Below are 19,708 nucleotides of genomic sequence, written 5' to 3'. Positions count from 1 at the left end.
TCTGAAACATTCTTCCTATTTGATTTAGAACAAAAAATATGCATAGAAAACTCTTACCTCACCACTCGAAAAACAAACCACACAAGAAGAAAATCAATCCACACAAGACACCCACTGCACCACACGAAACAGCCTTCTTCTCTTCATTGATTAGGGAAGGGCTTCTTAGAGACCACAGCAACCAACCACGAACAGCACAACTGGAGGCATAGAAACCTCCAAGGGAAGAGGGAGACCACTCCTTTTCATCCCTTTGCCTTATCTCCAATCGATGGCAGAGAAATCAAGAGAAAACCCTAGATTGAGTGTGTAGAAAACAGAAATCTGGGCAGATCCGAGTTGCTTAGTTGAGCTCTGATACCATATTATAATTCGGCCTGCCTTTGAGTTCTGTTAGTCTGATAATAGCCAAGAAGAGAGAAGAAGAAAGAAGAAAGAAAGAGAGAGAAAGGAGGAGAAAAGGAGAGAAGAAAAGTTTGGTTCGAATTAGGGAAAAATTACTTCTCCCATTCAGCCAGACATGTTTTATATTACTAATATAACGGAAATGTGCCCTTATTTAAGTGAGGAACACTAGTTCTAATATAATATTACAGATCAGCAACCTCAACATAAGTATAAAGACAGAAATACCCCTACACTAACAATTTCCATTGGGTCAAAAATGGCACCCGCGTGATACCTGAAGCATTAGTGGTCTGGACTCATCTACCTTTGTAACAGAATCTATATCTATCTATCTATCTATCTATCTATCTATATATATTAAAATTGGTCTCCTTTGAGATAACCTATTTATCTATTTTCTTCTTTTTTTGTATTTTTCTTATTTTCTTTTATTTTAAAAATATAAAACAGTAATCATTATCAACCATTGATTATATTTGTACCACGCCAGCAATTCTCTTGCAAAAATAGGGCAGGTGAATGGTTTCTCATTGTAAATTACATTATTACCCCTTAATCAGCATTACAATTAAAAAAAAAAGCAACAAGGTTCTTTTAGTCATTTACTGTCCTCAATTAAAGCAACACTTGGATCGAGGGTTTTCTCTCGAATGGAGAATTTCTTGGAGACGTTTCATCCCCTTCTCTTCCACGTCCTCACTTTCTTCTCCTCTTATTCCTCCTCCTTTTTCCTTTCATGTTCTAATGACTGAATGGAAAACTATGAAATAATTGCAAAATGAAGCCTAGAGCTAGATGCTTTGGGGTTTGCTTCAGGTGCGATTATCCATTGGTTTTCTTTCAATCAGCACAGAATGAGAGAGCTTTATGAGGATCTTTGGATTGCTGCAGTTGTACATGTACAGAACTGTAGCTATGTGATCTCTTTTTTTCGCCTCTACTGCCCTCTCACCTTCCCTATCCTTCCCTTTATTCCTCTATTTCCAGGTTTGTTGAGGTGTCTCTGGTGATTATATAACCTGGGTTTTGAAAACTGAAGACTCACTTGACGGTGAGGTGTTGAAGGTGAGATGTGTGCAACCCATAGGCACAAAGTTCTTCAAAGTGTCAATGGTGATTAATTGATTATTCAATCCACAAGAAAGATGAGGATGTTTTATGTGTTTTTTTTATGGTTTTTGCAGCTTCAATTCTAATTTAGTTTCTTTTTCAGATTTAGGTTTTGAGAAAGCTACCACAACAATGATAGAAATGAGAGGAGATCGTCACTAGGGAGTACACCTTCAATCTCTACAAATTCTTGCGTCAATGCACTTTCAAGAAGATGGCTCCTAGAGCTTGAGAGCCATACATGAAACCAAAAAGTTTACATAGAAAGCAAGAGGGGATCCAGAGTGTGACAAGGTGAGTTCGAGTTCTCATTGATCGAAAGAGGAATGATAAGGAACATGTCGATGAGCTTTGTTCGTTGGTAAAAGGTGCAAAAGTTCCACATGAGGGGCTTATGGGATTGGGTACATCACTGAAGAAGCAAATTAAACTTTTTCATGTTGTAGGTTTTAGTCTTTTAGGCAAACTTTCATTTCTTTAATTATATTATTTATTTATTTTGCTTCAGAGACTTGAGTTTTGTTGTTTTAAATTTTGTTTTAGCTTTTGTAACTTTTCAACTCTCTATATTAAATGATGAATGAAAATTGATGAGAGGGTTGGAACACCATGATTTCTGCTTTGTTCAAGAAATTTTAGAAAAAGGGGTTGGGTTATCTACTACTTGAATTGCTAGGTTACCAATTAATGGTGGCTTAGTTGATAGTTTTTCTGGATGTTTGTAGTAGAGATCTGGGACCAACTACCACTGCTACTAGGGTTGGGGGTTATGGGTTTTGGGGATGGAGGTAGCCCCATGAAGCAAATAATAATAATAAAGAAGCTAAGTTATTAGAAGTACCATAAAATCAATTTGTCAATTGATTTGACAAATTCGTCTCTAATCCAAACCTATAGGCTATGTTTGGTTTGAAGGAAAAGGTAGGGAAAGGAAGGGAAAGACAGGAAAACCAATACAAGGGTTGTAAAGGTTTTCCTTTCCTTTCCCTACATTTTCCTTCAAACCAACCATAGCCATAGTGTTCATTTTATGGGCCATTTAAACATGCATCAATTTGGATACCCAATTGAGGATAGAGGCCAATATAAATGTTAAATATTTTAAAAATATTATTAATATTTTAAAAGTTGAAACTTGAAAATAGTTCAATTTCTTTTCTCTTAAGTAAATATTTTTTCCTAAAGTATAGAGCTTTGGGTCTTGATAGGGAAACCATCTCCTTTGGGGATGAAGGTTCATTTTCCTCCCCAATGGGGATTGGGGACAAGGAGGTGAGTGTGGTCCATGCCCTATTTCCATTCCTAAATTCCACCATGTTAAGATATTAAATTAATAAAAAATTAATAATACCAACAAATGAAGTTAGTAACAATAAAATACTACTAAGATAAGTTATGAAAATTAAAATAAGTATATATGTGTAATATTTCAATAGATGTTTTAAATTAGCCATTTAATTTGAAATTATTATTTGTATAGTGCACATATATTTAAATTCTACTTAAAATAAATGAAAGTTAATAAAATCTAAAAAAAATAGTATCAAAACACAATTATAACAAAAATTAATAGAAATTAATAAAAATAACATTCATTTAAATTCAATTTAGAATTATAAAAATTAATAACAAATTATCTAACCATGATGAAAATTAATAATCATTAATAGAAAAGTTAATAAAAAATAGCACAAGTATAGCTAACAATAAATTATTGCTAATTACTAAATTTTTACTTAAATATTTAAAATATTTAAATATTAGTAAATATATAAAGTTAGGTTGTAGTCATAATTAAATTAACCTAAGCCCGAGTTTGAGCTTTAAGACTACGGGTTGCGCTTTGGTTGATCCTCAACTCAACTAAATCCACCCAAATTGCACACCTTAGAGAAACATAGCATTCATAATTGGAGTGAGCCAATACAAGGACAACCCATCCATACATTATTTTGGGGGTTTTAACTAATTTTAGATAAAAATTATTAATTTTGAAGCTGAAAGAACTATGGGGGATGGGCTACCCCCATTTGTGTAGCCAATTGAACCAAAAAATAAAAGATCTTGGACCAAATTTTAATATTTATAAATAGTTTTTAAGGTTGTCTTGACCAACTCGACCCACATCACAAGTGTAATAATATTTGTTTGGGCCTAGGATATGGACAAGCTTGCTTGTGTTAATTATAAAACTATAATTTCTTTTATAAATTACAATTTTTATTTAATTTTAGTTTATTATAATAAATATATAAAAAAATCTATCCAGGCAACCTATAAAATTATTAAAATTATTAATATACTATGAAAATCCGCCCCAATATCTTTTATGCTTTTGGTTCATTGGGCTACACAATGGGGGCTAGCCCATCCCCCATAGCTTAGTTTGGTTCAGATGATTACAAATGTCACATTGCTCTTAGGGTTGCAACTTAGGGGGTTAGGTCAGGTTGAGGATCAACCAAAGCCCAACTCGAATTTTTAAACCTCAAGCTCGAGCTTAGGTTAATTTAATTATGACTACAACTTAACTTAATGTATTTACTAATATTTAAGTATTTTAAATATTTAAGCAACATTTACAAAAAATTATAATATTTAATTGTTAATAAAGTAAAATAAATAAAATAGAATACAAATGGATAATATGGAAAAATAAATATTTTATTAAGTAACTAGTAGTAATTTATTATTTTTGTAACAAATAACAAAAATAATCAATTATTTGAAACAACATTGTAAATTTGTAATTATCAGATTTATTAGTTTTGACAAATCCCGTGCATCGCACGGGTCCTTGCTAGTGAATAATTGAATTGTAACAACTTACTAGACTACAATATAAATAAGAGGAAAGAAAGCACAGGCGGGAAGAAATTCATTTAACTCTCTCTCTCTCTCTCTCTCTCCATATTCTAGAGGTTGGTTCCCTCGAAAGAACCCTGAGTTAGGCAGACTCCTTACAATAATAAATAAAAGAAGGGCGGTAGAGAGGGCATTCACAATTTGAACTCCTTCATGCTCTGCCCTATTCACAATATGGAGAAGACATCACAACCATCCAACTTCTCCACTTTTCCCCAAAACCCATCCTCATCATAACTTCTTCCAAAAACCCCCAATCTACATGGTCATAAGCTTTCTCCATATCAATTTTACATGCCACGCCACTCCTAATCCTTATCCATACACTCATTTGCAATCAACACCCTATCCAATATTTGTCTTCCTTCCACAAAAGTTGTTTGAGTTGGACCCACATTCAAAAGCAACATCCTCTTCAATCTTGAAGATAAAACCTTTTCATTTATTTTATATGGGCTAGAAATTAAGATGATAGGTATGCAGTCCTTTACCCCACATGCCCCATTTACCTTAGGAATTAGAGAGATAAATGTTGCATTAGCAATTTTGCTCAACAAGTATGCTTTTATTATCAATAACTAATCTATATAATCAAGTTATAATATATATACATATGGGAAAATCTATGCTGCCAGAAAGACATGATACCAACACCTTGGTCCCACCCTTGCAAATTTAAGAAATACCACCTAATTGGATGCCACTTTTATGATACCGGTTGGTTGGTTATAAGCTTCTCCAATATCATAGTTGAACCTTATAAGAGTACAGGAATCAATTAATAGTTATTACCAATGTTTTAAAACACAAAGGCATGACACAAGGCATTCCACTTGAAGGGATGAGAGATCCATCATATGGATGTCGAACCCTAAGGAAGGTTGGGCAAATTTTCAAAAATTTCTCTCTCTCCCATGTGGGAATCACATTCCCTATTTTAGAAAACTGCATTTTCAATAATCAATCTTGAACCTAAACCAGACCAGATTTAAAACCAAAAGGTAGTGGAGGGATATACCTGATACGAAGTAGTAATAACCTCTAATGAAGGTGTTCACGCCCAAGGAAAGATCCAAAGACTGCTTCCACTGAAAATGGCACAGTGCAGGATGAAGCAGAATCAACAGGATGGTTCTTCAGCAAGAACTGAATTCTTTAGCAAGAATCTAATAGAGGGCTAGTGAGCACGACTTCATATTACCTTTTCTGCCAAAAGGTAATATCAAGAACTCTTCTTGATCGCTCCCACAGGTGGAAATCGAACTAGTATGGCAGCAAGAGCTGGAGAGAGACAGTGCAGTCAAACTGTGTTGTCTCTCTCTGAAATCAGCAGTCAGTCAGATGATTTCTGTTGTGTGTTGAGGGTTCGCCCTGCTCTCCTATTTATAGCCTTAAACAGAGGTTCTCCTAATCTCATTAGGAGTTTCCTAATCCAAATCTTGTATTTTGGATCTAGACTCTCTTTAAGAGATAAGAATAATCCCTTATCTTATTTGCAGATAAAGATCAGCCCTCCTAATCTAATTAGGAGTTTCTTGATCCAAATCTTTATTTGGATCTGGACTCTCTGAGTGGATAGGGATAATCCCTTATCCTATCTGCTGATCTAATCCCAGAACCGCCCTCTTTTAATTAATCTCATTAAGCCAGTTCGAATTGGGCTTTAGGCCCATTAAGTCCATCTACTCGCTTACCCTCCAAACTGCTGCCCAGTTGGATATCCTTGTATGGCGTGGGACCCAAACATTGATCTACACATCAGCCACATGGGTTCAGCCCAGCCTCTGTTACAAGGCCTAACCGAATTCACTGTAGGAGACAATGAACCCCTGAGTCCATCACCATGGGTTCTTAATGGGCCCAACATTTACACTAAATGATCTATGGGTCAAACCACCTTATAAAAACCCAAGGACTATGGGCAGATGCAAGATTAGCCCATCAAGCATTACCCTCAATGGTCTTACACTTAACCTCTCAGCCCATAATGATCAAACACTACCCGACAAGAGAGGACCTCTCCCTTGGCTGCAAGGTACAGTGCTGCACTCTCTACTCACATGGATCCTAGGAAATAAAACCATTTTGCAAACATTTTGAAACCATAATATATATATAAATATATTTTGCAAAACAAATTTCAACAGTTGAAATCGACTGCCGACAATTTTGGTTTCCATCAGAGAGAGTGCATCCCCGATCATTCACTTTGTCCGACAAAGGGGCTGATCCTGTCACTATGATCACCCACTTAGGTGAATTCTCGGACTGTCCCAACATACCCAGGTTTTGACCCCCTCTAAGGATCTCACTGATTGGCATATCAAAGACATCCCAATCCAAGTATCATAATCGAGTATAGGGGTCAGGTGTAATATTCCAATTTTGCCCATCTATCTCCAAGGTCCAGAGCAATACTGGAATTCTGGTCCAGTTCACGGTTTCAAGAAAACCCACACCGCATGTACCTCAGGTCTCACCCTGGCAGCTAAGGCAGACCACCCCAACCAACTTGGTGGCACATCAATGTCAGCCTTGGCAGGATAAATCTCTCTAGATCTATCCAACGGCTGTGAAGCTTCTAAACTAACACGAGTCTCATATGTGTCCAATTTAAGGGAATTACACAGAAACACACCATAATAACATGAATCAAATATGTAATTTATTCATTTACATTAAATGTCATAATGTACATCATTCTGATTGGAGCTAAGGGCATACATTGTCTAACACCACTACCTAGAGATGTGAGGCGTATTTCAAAACATAAGAAGCCTAAGCCTACTCAAGAGGAGGGGAGAAGGATGAAGGGGAAGGATCTCATTCTTTCTTAATTTTTAATAAAAATCTTTTCTCTTTTTTTATTTTCCTTCTCTTTCTTTTCCTTTCCTTTGTTTTATTTTTTCGTTCTTTTTTCCTTTTTTCTATCTTTTTGTATGAAGTGTGTATGAGGCACATTAGGTGTACGCCTCTAGCAAGCCTCATGAAAAAGGCATACGAGGCATACACCTCAAAGGTATCAACACCTCTGCCATACGCCTTAGGGCGTTTTGGAGGCCTCTCGCCTAGAGGCATGGAATGCCACTAGGCTTTCACCTCCCACGCCTTTTAAAACACTAGCTATTACATAATGAAAGTATGAAACTTTCACTAAAAATATGGTTGAGAAACAAAGATTGGCAATATGGTCTTATTGATTAGTTTACAAAGGGAAGCATAACAAAGAAGGAAAAATAAGCATCAATAATATGAACTTTTGATCTTGTCAAGACTTGCCAGACTACATGATCAAAGGTTTACCGAAGGTTGAAAATATTGATACGCCCGTTTCGATAATTGCTTTTTTACTTTTTTTTCAAAACTGGTTCAGGGGAGCCGGTTTAGGACCCGTCCATCCCCTGAACTGGTCAGACCCCCGATACACCCACTGTAGGGGTGTATCAGAAGGGTCCCGGAACGATACGTATTGACCAATACGGGCCGATACGTAACGATACTTTGAACCTTGGGTTTACCATCCATAATGCATTATTGAGTTCCCATCTTACTAAATATTAATAGTATTTTCAGTAGTCGAGTAGGACTGCAATCAGTCCTAGGTATAATGTGTAATAAACAAAGAAAAAACAGATTGAGAAAGAGAGAAGAGAAGGAGAACACGAAGAGGAGAATTCAAAAAGAGTGTGGTTAACTAGAATTGCCGCCCCACTCAACTATTTATATTAATAATCAAATAAAGGGTAAAAGGGCTGAATTACCCCTACTGCTTACATGGCAAAAACAAATAAAAACTACTAACTACCATCATAAATAAACAAACAACAACGGAGACCACATTAATGTTCTCTACACTCCCCCTCAAGTTGGGAATAGATGTTTGTCATTTCCAACTTGCATAGATCTGTTTCTAACTTTGTCTTTGAAACTGCCTTGGTGAGAAGATCTGCAAGTTGCATGTTGGAGGTGATATATGGAAGACACACTTCTTGAGAAGCAACTCTTTCTCTGATAAAGTGTCAGTCCGCTTCAATATGCTTACTTCTGCCATGTTGTACCGGATTATGGGCTATATTAATGGCAGCCTAATTACCACAGTAGAGCATTAGGGGCTTCTCATAAGTAATACCCAACTCCTCACATAGGGATTTCAACCATATTAATTCAGCCACACCATTTGCCACGGACCTATATTCAGCTTCAACATTGGAGCGAGCAACAACATTTTGTTTCTTACTCTCCAAGAAACAAGATTACCTCCCACAAAAGCACAATATCCATAGGTAGACCTCCTATCATTAACACATCCAGCCCAATCAGCATCTGTGTAAACTTCTATTTTCATGCGACCATTATCCTTGAATAGTATACCCCTGCCTAGACACCTCTTCAAATATGTCAGTATCCTCTCAACTGCAAGTAGGTGAGTAGTTCTAGGAGAGTGCATATACTGGCTTACAACACTGACTGCATAGCTGATGTCTAATCGTGTGAGACAAAGATAGAGAAGTTTTCCAGCTAACTATCGGAACATAACTTTATCTTCAAGGGGCTCTCCACCTTTTGCACTGATCTTGTGATTTTGTTCAATAGGTGTGTTAGCAGGTTTCAACACCCACCTTCTTTGTTTCTTCCAACAAATCAAGAGCATACTTTCTTTGGGAAACAAAAATCCCATGTTTAGACCGAGCTACCCCAATACTCAAGAAATATCGAAGCTCTCCCAGGTCTTTGACCTCAAACTCTTAGTGAAGGAGTTGCTTAAGAGACTTAATCTCATGGGTATCAGTCCTTGTCACTACAATATCATCCACATATACAGCAAGCAATGTTAAGGAAGAATCCACTTTCTTAATAAACAATGTGATCTGACTGGGCCTGCACATAGCGAAATTTTTCAAGAGCTTGTCCGAATCTATCAAACCAAGCTCCAAGAGGCCGTTTCAGCCCATATATGGCCTTATTTAGCCGACAAACCTTCTTTCTTATTTTTGCACTATAAAATCCAAGAGGCAACTGCATGTAAACTTCTTTCTGCAAGTCTCCATTGAGGAAGGCAATTTTTAACATCCATTTGAAACAAAGGCCATGAGTAACTGGCTGCAAGAGACAAAACTCTGATAGTGTTCATCTTTGCTATTGGTGCAAAAGTCTCCAAGTAGTCTATGTTGAGTAAACCCCTTCGCAACTAATCTGGCCTTATACCTTTCAATGGAACCATCAGCATTATGCTTCACAGTAAACACCCATCTACATCCAACCAGTTTCTTCCCTTTAGGTTGATCAACTAACTCCCATGTATTGTTCTTCAGAAGGGCATCCATTTCTACCTTCATTGCATCCTTCCACTCAGGTACTGACAAGGCTTCCTACACTGCTCTGAGAATGGGAATAGCAGCAATGGATGCCAAAAAGGACTTGTAAGATGGCGACAAATGATCATAAGACAAGAACTGGGAAATACAGTGAGTTGTAGATGAGGTACAACAGCATTTGCCATTACGGACTACAATGGGAAGGTCAAGGTCATCCAATAGAGGTGAAGGAGGTGAATGCTCAACAATAGAAGGTATCTCATTTGTAGTGGAAGATGAAGGAACTATGGTACCTGCATCTGGATCCGCATAAGGAATTGGGGTTGGCCTGGACTGTTGATGACCGAAATCAACCTGCCTCCACCGTCTGTGATAAACTCTCAAATCCCAGCACCTCTGACAACCAACCCTCCTCACTACACTCCCCTTCAGTGATTGGGACAAGTAATGGACTTTCTGATGAATGAACCCCCACCTCACTACTCTCCCCCTAAGAAGAAACCCTAGGATACTAGGGTACATCCTCAAAGAAAGTGACATCTAGCAATATCCCTTTTGAGTGTGTGCATAACCAAGGAAAATGCATTTTGAAGCTTTAGGATCAAATTTGGAACAATGAGGTCCAAGAGTCTAAACAAAGCAAGTACATCCAAAGATTTTAAGGGGAATGGTGAACAACTCTTTATCAGAATATAAAAGGGAGAATGGAGCTTTCATGTCTAGAACCCGTGAAGGAATTCAATTGATGAGATATACAGTTGTATGAATGGCATCTCCCCAGAAACGTATAGGCACATTGGAGTTAAACATAATGCTCCTATCCACCTCTAATATGTGTTTATTCTTCCTCTCAACAACCCCATTTTGCTGAGGTGTATGAGGACAGGTACTCTGATGGATAATCCCATGGACAAGGACATATGAGGCTAATGGTTTTGCAAAATAGTCTTTCGCATTATCAGATTTGAAAATTTTGATTTTGATCCCAAATAGGGTTAAAATCATCTGAAGAAAGATCTGGGTTAGGGTAGGAACCTCATCTCGAGAACGCATAAGGTAAACCCATGAAAAATAAGTATAATCATCAACAAACAACAAGAAATATTAGTACCCCCCCTCACCCATGGCAGTGATATGATAAGGTCCTTTCAAAAGGAATACTACTTTTATTACTCAAGGAATAAGTTGTTCTACAATGCATTGCAAACTCACAACTTTCACATTTCAAATTGGACATCTAGACAGACTCAAAAAAACTAGGAAACAAGCTTTTCAATGACCTAAAAGATAAATAACCTAACCGGTTATGCCAAACCATAACCTAACTAACAGACTAAGAAACAAAAGACCTCCCAACTTCACTATCTTCCCCATGTGAGCTCCCTCCAAGCAGGTAGATTCCATTCGTCTCACGGCCAATCCCAACCACCTTCCTTGTCTCCAAATCCTGAAAAACACATCGATCAAGAAAAAAAGTTATTGAACAATTTTTGGGTTTTAGTGATGCTACTAACTGAAAGCAAATTAGTACTAAGTTTAGAAACATGTAAAATTGAAGACAAAGAAATGGCATTAGACAATTTGATGTCTCCCTTGCTAGAAATGGGAACAAAAGAGCCATCGACAATAGACACTTTGTCTCTGCCAGAGGATAAGTGATCAGTAGTAAACAATGAGGACAAGCCAGTCATATGATCGGATGCACCTGAATCTATCACCCAACAAGGTTCATTGTTACTTGGGGCTGAGGCATGATAAGTTGAGGCCTGTGTGCCTGAATGAGCAAATGCTAAGGTAGAAGTAGCAGATGTTGTGAATGATGGCTGAGATAATGGTGTTGAATTACCAACTTCACTCTCCAACTGAGTCAAAACAGCCCGGACAGCAGCTAAGGTGTCTAGGGATGTAACTCTTGTGCCCGATGAGGCTGCACAATCAGTAGTAACAGCCACATTGGCATTTACCCTTTTGTTTCTAAGTTTTACTGGAACTAGATGTGGATGTAACTTCCAACAGGTGTCTTTAGTATGTTTAGGTTTCTTGCAATGTTCACATACTAGGTCCTTCTTATCGTCCTTCTTCATATCCCTTTCCTTATCACCCCAAACTTCGGTTTGACTGTTGCCAAGGCTGATTCAAAAGGTTGATGCTACAACATAACCTTTCTCCTATTCTCTTCGTTGTGCACTAAGGAGTAGGCTTGTGATAAGGTCACACTTTCTTTCGTGAGAAGTTGTCTCACAATACCATAATCAGAATTCAGACCATCTGGGAATTCAAACACCCATTTAGTTTCAACTTGCTTTCTGTAAGTCTGCACATCCTTCTGACTTTCCCACTCAATTGTTTCTAGGTGGTCAATTTCATGCCACAAGGATTTTAAGGTTGAGAAGTAAACTCATATTGGTTTCTCTCCTTGCTTAAGGGGTTGAGAATGGGTTTCTTTCATGATGTCCCAAATTTCTTTAGCTATTTTTGCCCACAAGTAGTTTCAGCTAATGTGAGGCTGCATGGAATTCCACAACCATGTCATAACTCCTAAACCCATTTGGCATAGGTTGGGTCCTCCTTAGTTGGTTCTTTCACATCCCCCAACAAATAATTCAGTTTCCCTCTACCCCCAATGGTCATCATGGCTGATTGGGCCCACTCCAAGTAATTTGATCCATCAAACTTGATAGTGGTAATATGAAAATTGTTCTCAAACATGCTACTAGAACCACAAGCCCCCAAAAAACCTTCCCCTTGATTCCTAAACTCCATTATTGTCAGCACTTCTCAAGATATAGGTCAAAAAAAAAACTCTTTTTAGTACTGAAATAGGTGAAATTGCACCCAGAATTTGCTTAACAACTGACCTAGAAGGTTAGGCCACCACCCAGAAATATTGAATCAGGTTTGTTAGTCTTCTAGAAAGCAAAAAACTCGATCTTGAATGCTGAAACTGGTCTAATTATTGCCCCAGAATTGGCGACAATCATAAACTTTAGGGTTTCAATTCTAGAACTGATCGTAGGTCAAGAAAGAAACCCTAAAACTCAGGAGAGAACTAAAGATCTTTCAGCCGCACCTCCCAAATTAATAAAAAAGATTTCTTTTTAGGTTCAATCTCAATAACAAATATCAACTTACTCAGAAAGGTCTAGCCACCACCTCCAAACCAAGGTCCGAACCCTAAAACTGAGATTTCTTCCCTTCTTCTGAATCTTCCTGATCGCTGAACACTCTCCAAGGCCCTACGAACCCTTGGGCATCAACTGCACATTACCAGCAACCTCCAAGAACCAGTCGATGAACTTATCTCTGCTGAAAGTTCCAACCCTAGGAAGTTCTCATATAGTCGGCCTGATTAGACTAGCATGAGAATTCCTAGGTTGGCTCTGATACCAAGTAGTCGAGTAGGACTGCAATCAGTCCTAGGTATAATGTGTAATAAACAAAGAAAAAACAGATTGAGAAAGAGAGAAGAAGAAGGAGAGAAGAAGAGAAGGAGAACACGAAGAGGAGAATTCAAAAAGAGTGTGGTCAACTAGAATTGTCGCCCCACTTAACTATTTATATTAATAATCAAATAGAGGGTAAAAGGGCTGAATTACCCCTACTGCTTACATGGCAAAAAGAAATAATAACTACCATCATAAATAAACAAACAACAATAGGGACCACATAAATAACATAGTGGGGACCACATTATTGAGTTCTCATCTTACTAAGCATTCATAGTATTTTTTTTTTATCAATTACATTCATAGTATTTTCTAAGGTTCTTTTTTATGCATAGTAACTAGAGAATGATCCCCGATACTAAATATGAAGCCAATATTCTAATTTTTTTATTTATGTATTCTAATCAATTTTGTTTGACACCCAATTTCTATGTTGCAAATTTAGGTTATTATTTTATTTGATTTTTAATATATAGATTTGTTATTTAATTTACGAGATTAAATCAACTTTTATAAATAACACCCCACTTAATGAATCCTAAATCATTTGAAATGAGTTCTTTTTTTTTCTATTTGGTGGAGTTAACTACCACCAACTTTTTTGAGGGTGGAGGTAAATACCATTTGAGTGGGTAGACACATGTCTAAGGAAGGAAGCTTTTGTTTGCAAGTGAGAATAACCACTTTTGAGATGCTCTTTCTTGAGAAAATAAGATGCCACTTGTCTAAGGGAGAAGCTAGCAATACCATTTACACCATTTATCAAAAGCAAAAAAAGCACATAACTGAGTACCTAGCTGTGCAAGTACACTGTGATCAGAAACAATCTTAATTGATACTGTACAATGACCGTGTTACCAATACATTCTTAAGTTCACGTGATTAATAAAATCACACTCCAAAACATTGACTAAAATGATTGTATTTACCAACTTCCTATTAGGAGGATGATTAAAACGGCATGTCATTCCAAATCTGCATAGACCAGTCCTAACGTAATAAGCACAGTCTAGCTCTCCAGGGCGCTCAGGGTACGGTCCAGATTCCATAGTTTCACTTGGTCTCAAGTTCATCTGCCACAATGTATCTGTTAAGACAGTAATAAGTAAGTTTCTCATAAGTAGAAGAAACATCAATAACCATGCATGTAAAGATTGTCACATGCACTTGTAAGGAGATAAAACAATGATAATATAAGGAAAACCGCATTTTAATGTATACAGTTCCAAGACTTTGAATTCCTTCTGTTGTCATTCCTATTTCTTTCATTTTAGGCTAGTAACTCAGGCTTGAAAACAATATAAGAAAAAAAATGTATAGCATTATTCTATCAGGACATAGGTGCATGTATCACAACTTTCCACTACTAAGAGCTACAATCGCCTAAAATGCAAGGAAAAGTACCTTGAAAAAATGCATTCAGTGATAACAGTCAAGTATACGTCATTAGAAAATATTAGTTTAATAAGTATAAGAGAATGGATGTACTTATTGCCACGGCATTGGCACATCGCATCAAAGTGCTGCAACTCCTCAGCACTCAGCTTCAAAGACTTGCAATGTTCACCAAGTCTGTGAGCTATTGAATCCCCACAGAGGGATTCGCCAAAATCCAATCAAGCAACACTTGTCAAACCTTTGATGTATCGAATCCTGCAAGGATTCGCCGGGATCAAGTGTCGTGATTCTCATGTCTAGACAAAATAGTACTTTGTGTGCAAATGATATTGTAGCTCAGATCATGCCACAAGGTGGGACCATGTAAGAGACAAGGAAAATCATGTAGATTGGTACCAAGTCCCCTCCAGACAAGCGTCTTCACCCAAGGTGACCTAGGATCTGCAACTGTGACTAATAACTCCTTTAGAACACTCTAGAATATTGAGGGGCTATGCATGTATGCATGGCCAGATTTCCCTATAAATAAGGGATTTGGTCCCCTTGAAGGGGACCTTCCAGAGACATTCTCTTACTTCACCTGATTCCCTACGATCCTTTCCACTGATATATCTTCTTTGGCATCTGAACCCAACTTTCAAGACCTACGGACTAACCTTATCCAATCCTCTTACAATAAGTAAAAATATGGGAAGAGACAGATCTAAAAAATAAAATGTGTCAAATAAAACCTGTATAGATTATAAGAATACTATAAGATAATATGATAAAAAAAAAATTGATTGCATTAATTACAACATATACAACACTAAAAAATTGTAGACTTTGCAAGGAAGTGAAGAAATCCCTATTACATTGGTAATTTGGAGTGTCTAACCCAATCGTGCCTATGTTACGTTTCCTAATGAGTAAAGCAGAAAATCCAAGATGAAAGAAAACGGAGACAAGAGAACTAAATTGGAACTCAACATAAAAGAATGAGGAAAAAAAACAAGAGCCTTGGTAGTTAGAAAAATGTATAAGGGATGATAGATCTTTTGCTACTTCTATGAACCTCTTGTTTAGCTGGGTACAAACATCAGCTAAATTATTGGTAGATTGATGGTTCAAAGTACCAATACCCTCGATATGCAAAATTTGTGTACTAAGAGTATCATTTGATTAAAACTATTTTTTGTCTAACAAATTGACAGGGGAACTTGACACATCATCTATTTTCATGTAAAAATATTAAAATCATCAAACTATTTGCATTTTGCATATCAATGAGCCAAAGATATGGGCTGTATTGTATTGATGCTTTGAACCTTGTGTAGATTCACTACCTAGGGGAGTGGCTACTACACAGGTCTCCTAAAGGGGGCCTGGCCCTCCAAGTTTAGGGTCAGTTTGTGTTTAAAATGGTACTTCATAATGTTTTGAGATAGTAGTAGGCTGGGGCTAGTTCTCATCTTTTCTTTCAGATTCTATACTTTTTATCTTTGTACGTATATTCTGTCATTATTCACCTTCGAGAAAAATTTTTTAATCATCTACCAATCAAAAAAGCAAGTAAAAAATAAAAAAGAAATAAATAGTCTTAGAAAATGGATGCAATGTCTAATGCATCTAGAAATGAATTATTTTGCAAATCCATTGCATGCAGAAAAAGAGAACCTCATTTCTTTCCAATGCCCATGAATAAATTCAATTAAAAATGAACCTTTTTTTTTTGTAAAAACAAAAGTACTTGATGTAAACAGTATGGAAATCAATCAGACTGTATGTACAATACGAAAGTGGAATTCCCAAGTCAGATTGAAGACTTCTTACGCAGGAAACAGGAGTTCCACCGCAATGCAACAAATAAGACCCTCTGTGGTGAAATTCGTAGTAAAGTGATAATAATACAGAGAAAAAGAATTCAGAATAAAATCCAACAGAAAACAAAAGGTTAAAACAAGCCCAATGTTAGATGAAGTTGATAAACTCGAGTCCACCCAGAGAGGAATCCCATCACACCATGAAGTGTATTCATAATTACCTCCAATTGGCTTCAATTTCACAGAATGAAAAAGAGAAAAACACCAAGTTTACCTCGACCACAAGATTAAAGATTAAAGATAAAGTCGAAGCAACCAAACCAAATTCAGTGTAGGCAACACAGAAATCACTCTAAGAACTGAATCACATTTCTCCATCCAAACTCTCCAAAACAAACTAAAAGTAAATCAACCAATCACCTCGCTACAATGCAAAACAAACCCTAACAAAAACCCGACGATCACATGCAGTGACAATAGAAAACTCGTAGCTACAAAAGAGATAGAAACCCTTACCTTCATCCAAAGAAGGGGAGAGAGAAGATTCTTCAGTCACGGCCGCCCTGGACATCTGAATTCCGGTATCATAAGCCATCGGACAACAACCATCACCAAAGCCTAACGAGCATTCCCTCCAAAACCACCATTATTAAGCTACTTCTCATCGAAAAACCTCGGATTCCGGCGTCGGCGTCGATACAAGCATATACGGTAACAAAAGCAAAGAAGAGAGAGTGGCAGAGAGAGAGAGAGAGAGAGAGAGAGGGAGAGGACAGGCGTTCTCTCCTCTCCACAAAATCGAGTAGAGGAATAAAAACCAGCCATCCACCAGACAGCCAGTCATTTGTTGCTTTTTTCACCCGCGTTAGTGTGAAATCCCAGAACCCAGAACCCAGAAACCAGAAACCGGATGCCGCTTTTCTCCTTTTTTTTTATATTTATTTCCTCATAATTTTTTTTCGAAAATGCTAGCCGTACAAGTTGTCAAATCCATCTCAATACACGGATTTAACTAAACCAAGATTCAGTGACTTCACATCGGCGCCCCACAATGCCTTCAACACATCCGAACCGTGTATTAGGAACATATCCCAATAAAAAGTACGGAAGATGTTCTCCATACACGCTGAGATGTGAATGTGGGGCGCGCTCTATCGGGCGCTGATATGATCTCAGATTGAGTTTTCGATCATTGATGATGTGGCGTTATAAAGCCTATCCACGTCAATGAACATGTGGCATGTCTAAACGACATAGGCGTCGGTTTCTTGAGGAACGTGGAGGATCAAGAGTAGGAATCAGATGAGCGGTTCAAATCTGTGATGGAAGGAATCAAATCCTGGAAGAGAAGCACCGGATAATTTTCGTGGTTTATTGTTTTTTAAATATTATTTGTGGCAGTTTGCAGCTTTTTAAAAATAAATAAAATATGTCTATGGTGACACATGAAACACATTAGTGGGGTGTTCGGAGTTCGGACCCGGTGGACTATTTAACGGGCCAAAACCACGCGCGCTGTCCGAAAGTGGGAGTTGGGTCCCGGTACCTTTTTTTGGTCTTTGGGAGAGAAAGAACAGACACAAGGATGCCACGTGGATTTCTATATGCTGTCTCAAAATTCGTAATTTCCTTCGGAGCTGCAAACGGATCGGATCGAATATAGATTTAAATTTCATTGTTTATATTTGAATTCGAATCCGATCATACCAGAAAATGATTTTAAATTTTATAAATAAATTAGGCTAAAAATGATCAAAATATTATATATTATTAATAAAATTGTTTAGTTACAATACAACATTCAAACCAATTAAGAGAATCTATAAATGGATCGCTGGGAGTTCAGATCTGCGCCCCACAACGTCCCACGTCATATCCCCGCCATGTATTAGGAACATCTTCCAATGATAGTACTAGAATCGATGATATCATCATCGGGAGATGTTTCCAATACACGGCAGGATGTGTTGTGGGACATTGTGGGGAGCCCCCCTTGTGGGTTGCAGATGTGAACTTTGAATCTCGATAATCGGATATTACTGTATTCCTTCTCCAATCCTTCCATTTTCCTTTCTTCGGTTAAACTCTTGTCTATCTCTTACCTTTTTATGCAATTAAGGGGATGTTTGGAACTTTGGCCGTTTATCAAAAAATGGTGCCACATCAGATCCACATAGGCATTTCAACAAATGTCCATGTATCTCATTGTTTGGTTCAGCCGATTATTAAAAAATCAGACATGTCTCGAAAAGTGGGTCCCACCAATGCATAAAACGCCATTTTATGCATCAGTGAACAATTCCCCCCCAACGGTTGATTGATGTGTATCCTATGTGGTGCTTACCTATCAGCACATACATGAAAAATGATGATGAAAATCATCTTACCAAATTGCATAATGTTACTCACTACTTATGTGGCAGAAATGTTTTTTTGTGAAAAACAGGTCTTGAAAACATGGATATTTTTTCTTGAAAATCAATCCCAAAAAGCACCCACGCTTTCAAACACCATGTAAGTGTTAACCATGCACGATATATGGTATTCAGATTTAAATTTTATGACTGGCATGAAACTTAAGCCAAATATTTAATATTTTGATTTTTTATGCTTCATATGTATAAGCGCCGATAGGATAAGAATAGTCTATGGGTTATGAACATTGGGATTGAATGTTGAAGATGATATGTGATGGTGCGCAATCCGGCCGGTCTTACCTGTCAATGACCTTGCCTCTGAACGGAATCATAGGGAACCTGAAACGGAGAAGATGAGGAAGCTTCGGGGGGAACCCTGTGTGGAGGCTCCGAAGCTCAAGTTAGAATCCTTCAAAGGCAAGATAAAACCAGATAGCGCAAAATTTGCATACCTTGTTCTTGGGGGTAGGGGGCCTTTTATAGCCACCTCGTGCACTCACTCCTAAGCTTTTGTCAGGTCGGGTACGATTACTTCTGATCTCCTAGCAGTTCAGGTGTCATCCCCTCTGCTGGTCAGAACCGCCACTGCTCCCTTTTGTCGGACTCGTCTCTGCGACTGGCGATGACGGTGGTAGGTGACCGTTGAAGTGTGGCTGTCAAGCGTCAGATCCCAAGTCAGTCAGATGCGCCGCCCCTTGGATACGGACCTCCTCGGTGTCAGGTATGGTACGTTTGTTCAGTTCGGCGTCTCGAAGGTGAAGTGCTGGAGTGGCGAACGAGGTGAAGTCTTGAGTTCAGATAGGGGAGTGTCCCGAACTGCCATGAGGCGGGCCAGTTCGGGTCACTTCCTTGTGTGGCTCGGGGCCTAAGGGAGAGTTCGGGCTCCTCGTAGGGAGGTCGGGCTCCTCGTAGGGAGTTCAGGCTCCTCGAAGGGAGTTCGAACTGCT

At 38.0% G+C, this 19,708-nt stretch overlaps 1 protein-coding gene across 2 annotated transcripts in view; it reads right to left on the bottom strand.

Annotated features, from left to right (window-relative positions):
- ZFN1 (zinc finger protein 1) overlaps positions 1-17,186 on the bottom strand; it is a 73,177-nt gene extending 55,991 nt beyond the window's left edge. The window contains exons 1-2 of one of the 2 annotated variants that reach the window (XM_019196324.2): positions 16,861-17,186; positions 14,074-14,231 (exon numbers count right to left, since the gene is read on the bottom strand). In XM_019196324.2, the coding sequence (XP_019051869.1) occupies positions 14,074-14,231; positions 16,861-16,939 (237 nt within the window). In that variant the 5' untranslated portion in view covers positions 16,940-17,186. The remainder of the gene's footprint in view (positions 1-14,073; positions 14,232-16,860) is intronic. The other variant, XM_010247660.3, reaches the window with a different exon arrangement.
- Positions 17,187-19,708: the final 2,522 nt, after the last annotated feature.

This window comes from Nelumbo nucifera, chromosome 1 (assembly GCF_055504915.1).
Source record: "Nelumbo nucifera cultivar China Antique chromosome 1, China Antique-T2T, whole genome shotgun sequence".
NCBI lineage: Eukaryota > Viridiplantae > Streptophyta > Magnoliopsida > Proteales > Nelumbonaceae > Nelumbo > Nelumbo nucifera.
The sequence above is the reverse complement of the archived record's forward strand: the minus strand, read 5'-3'. Positions and strand labels throughout refer to the sequence as shown.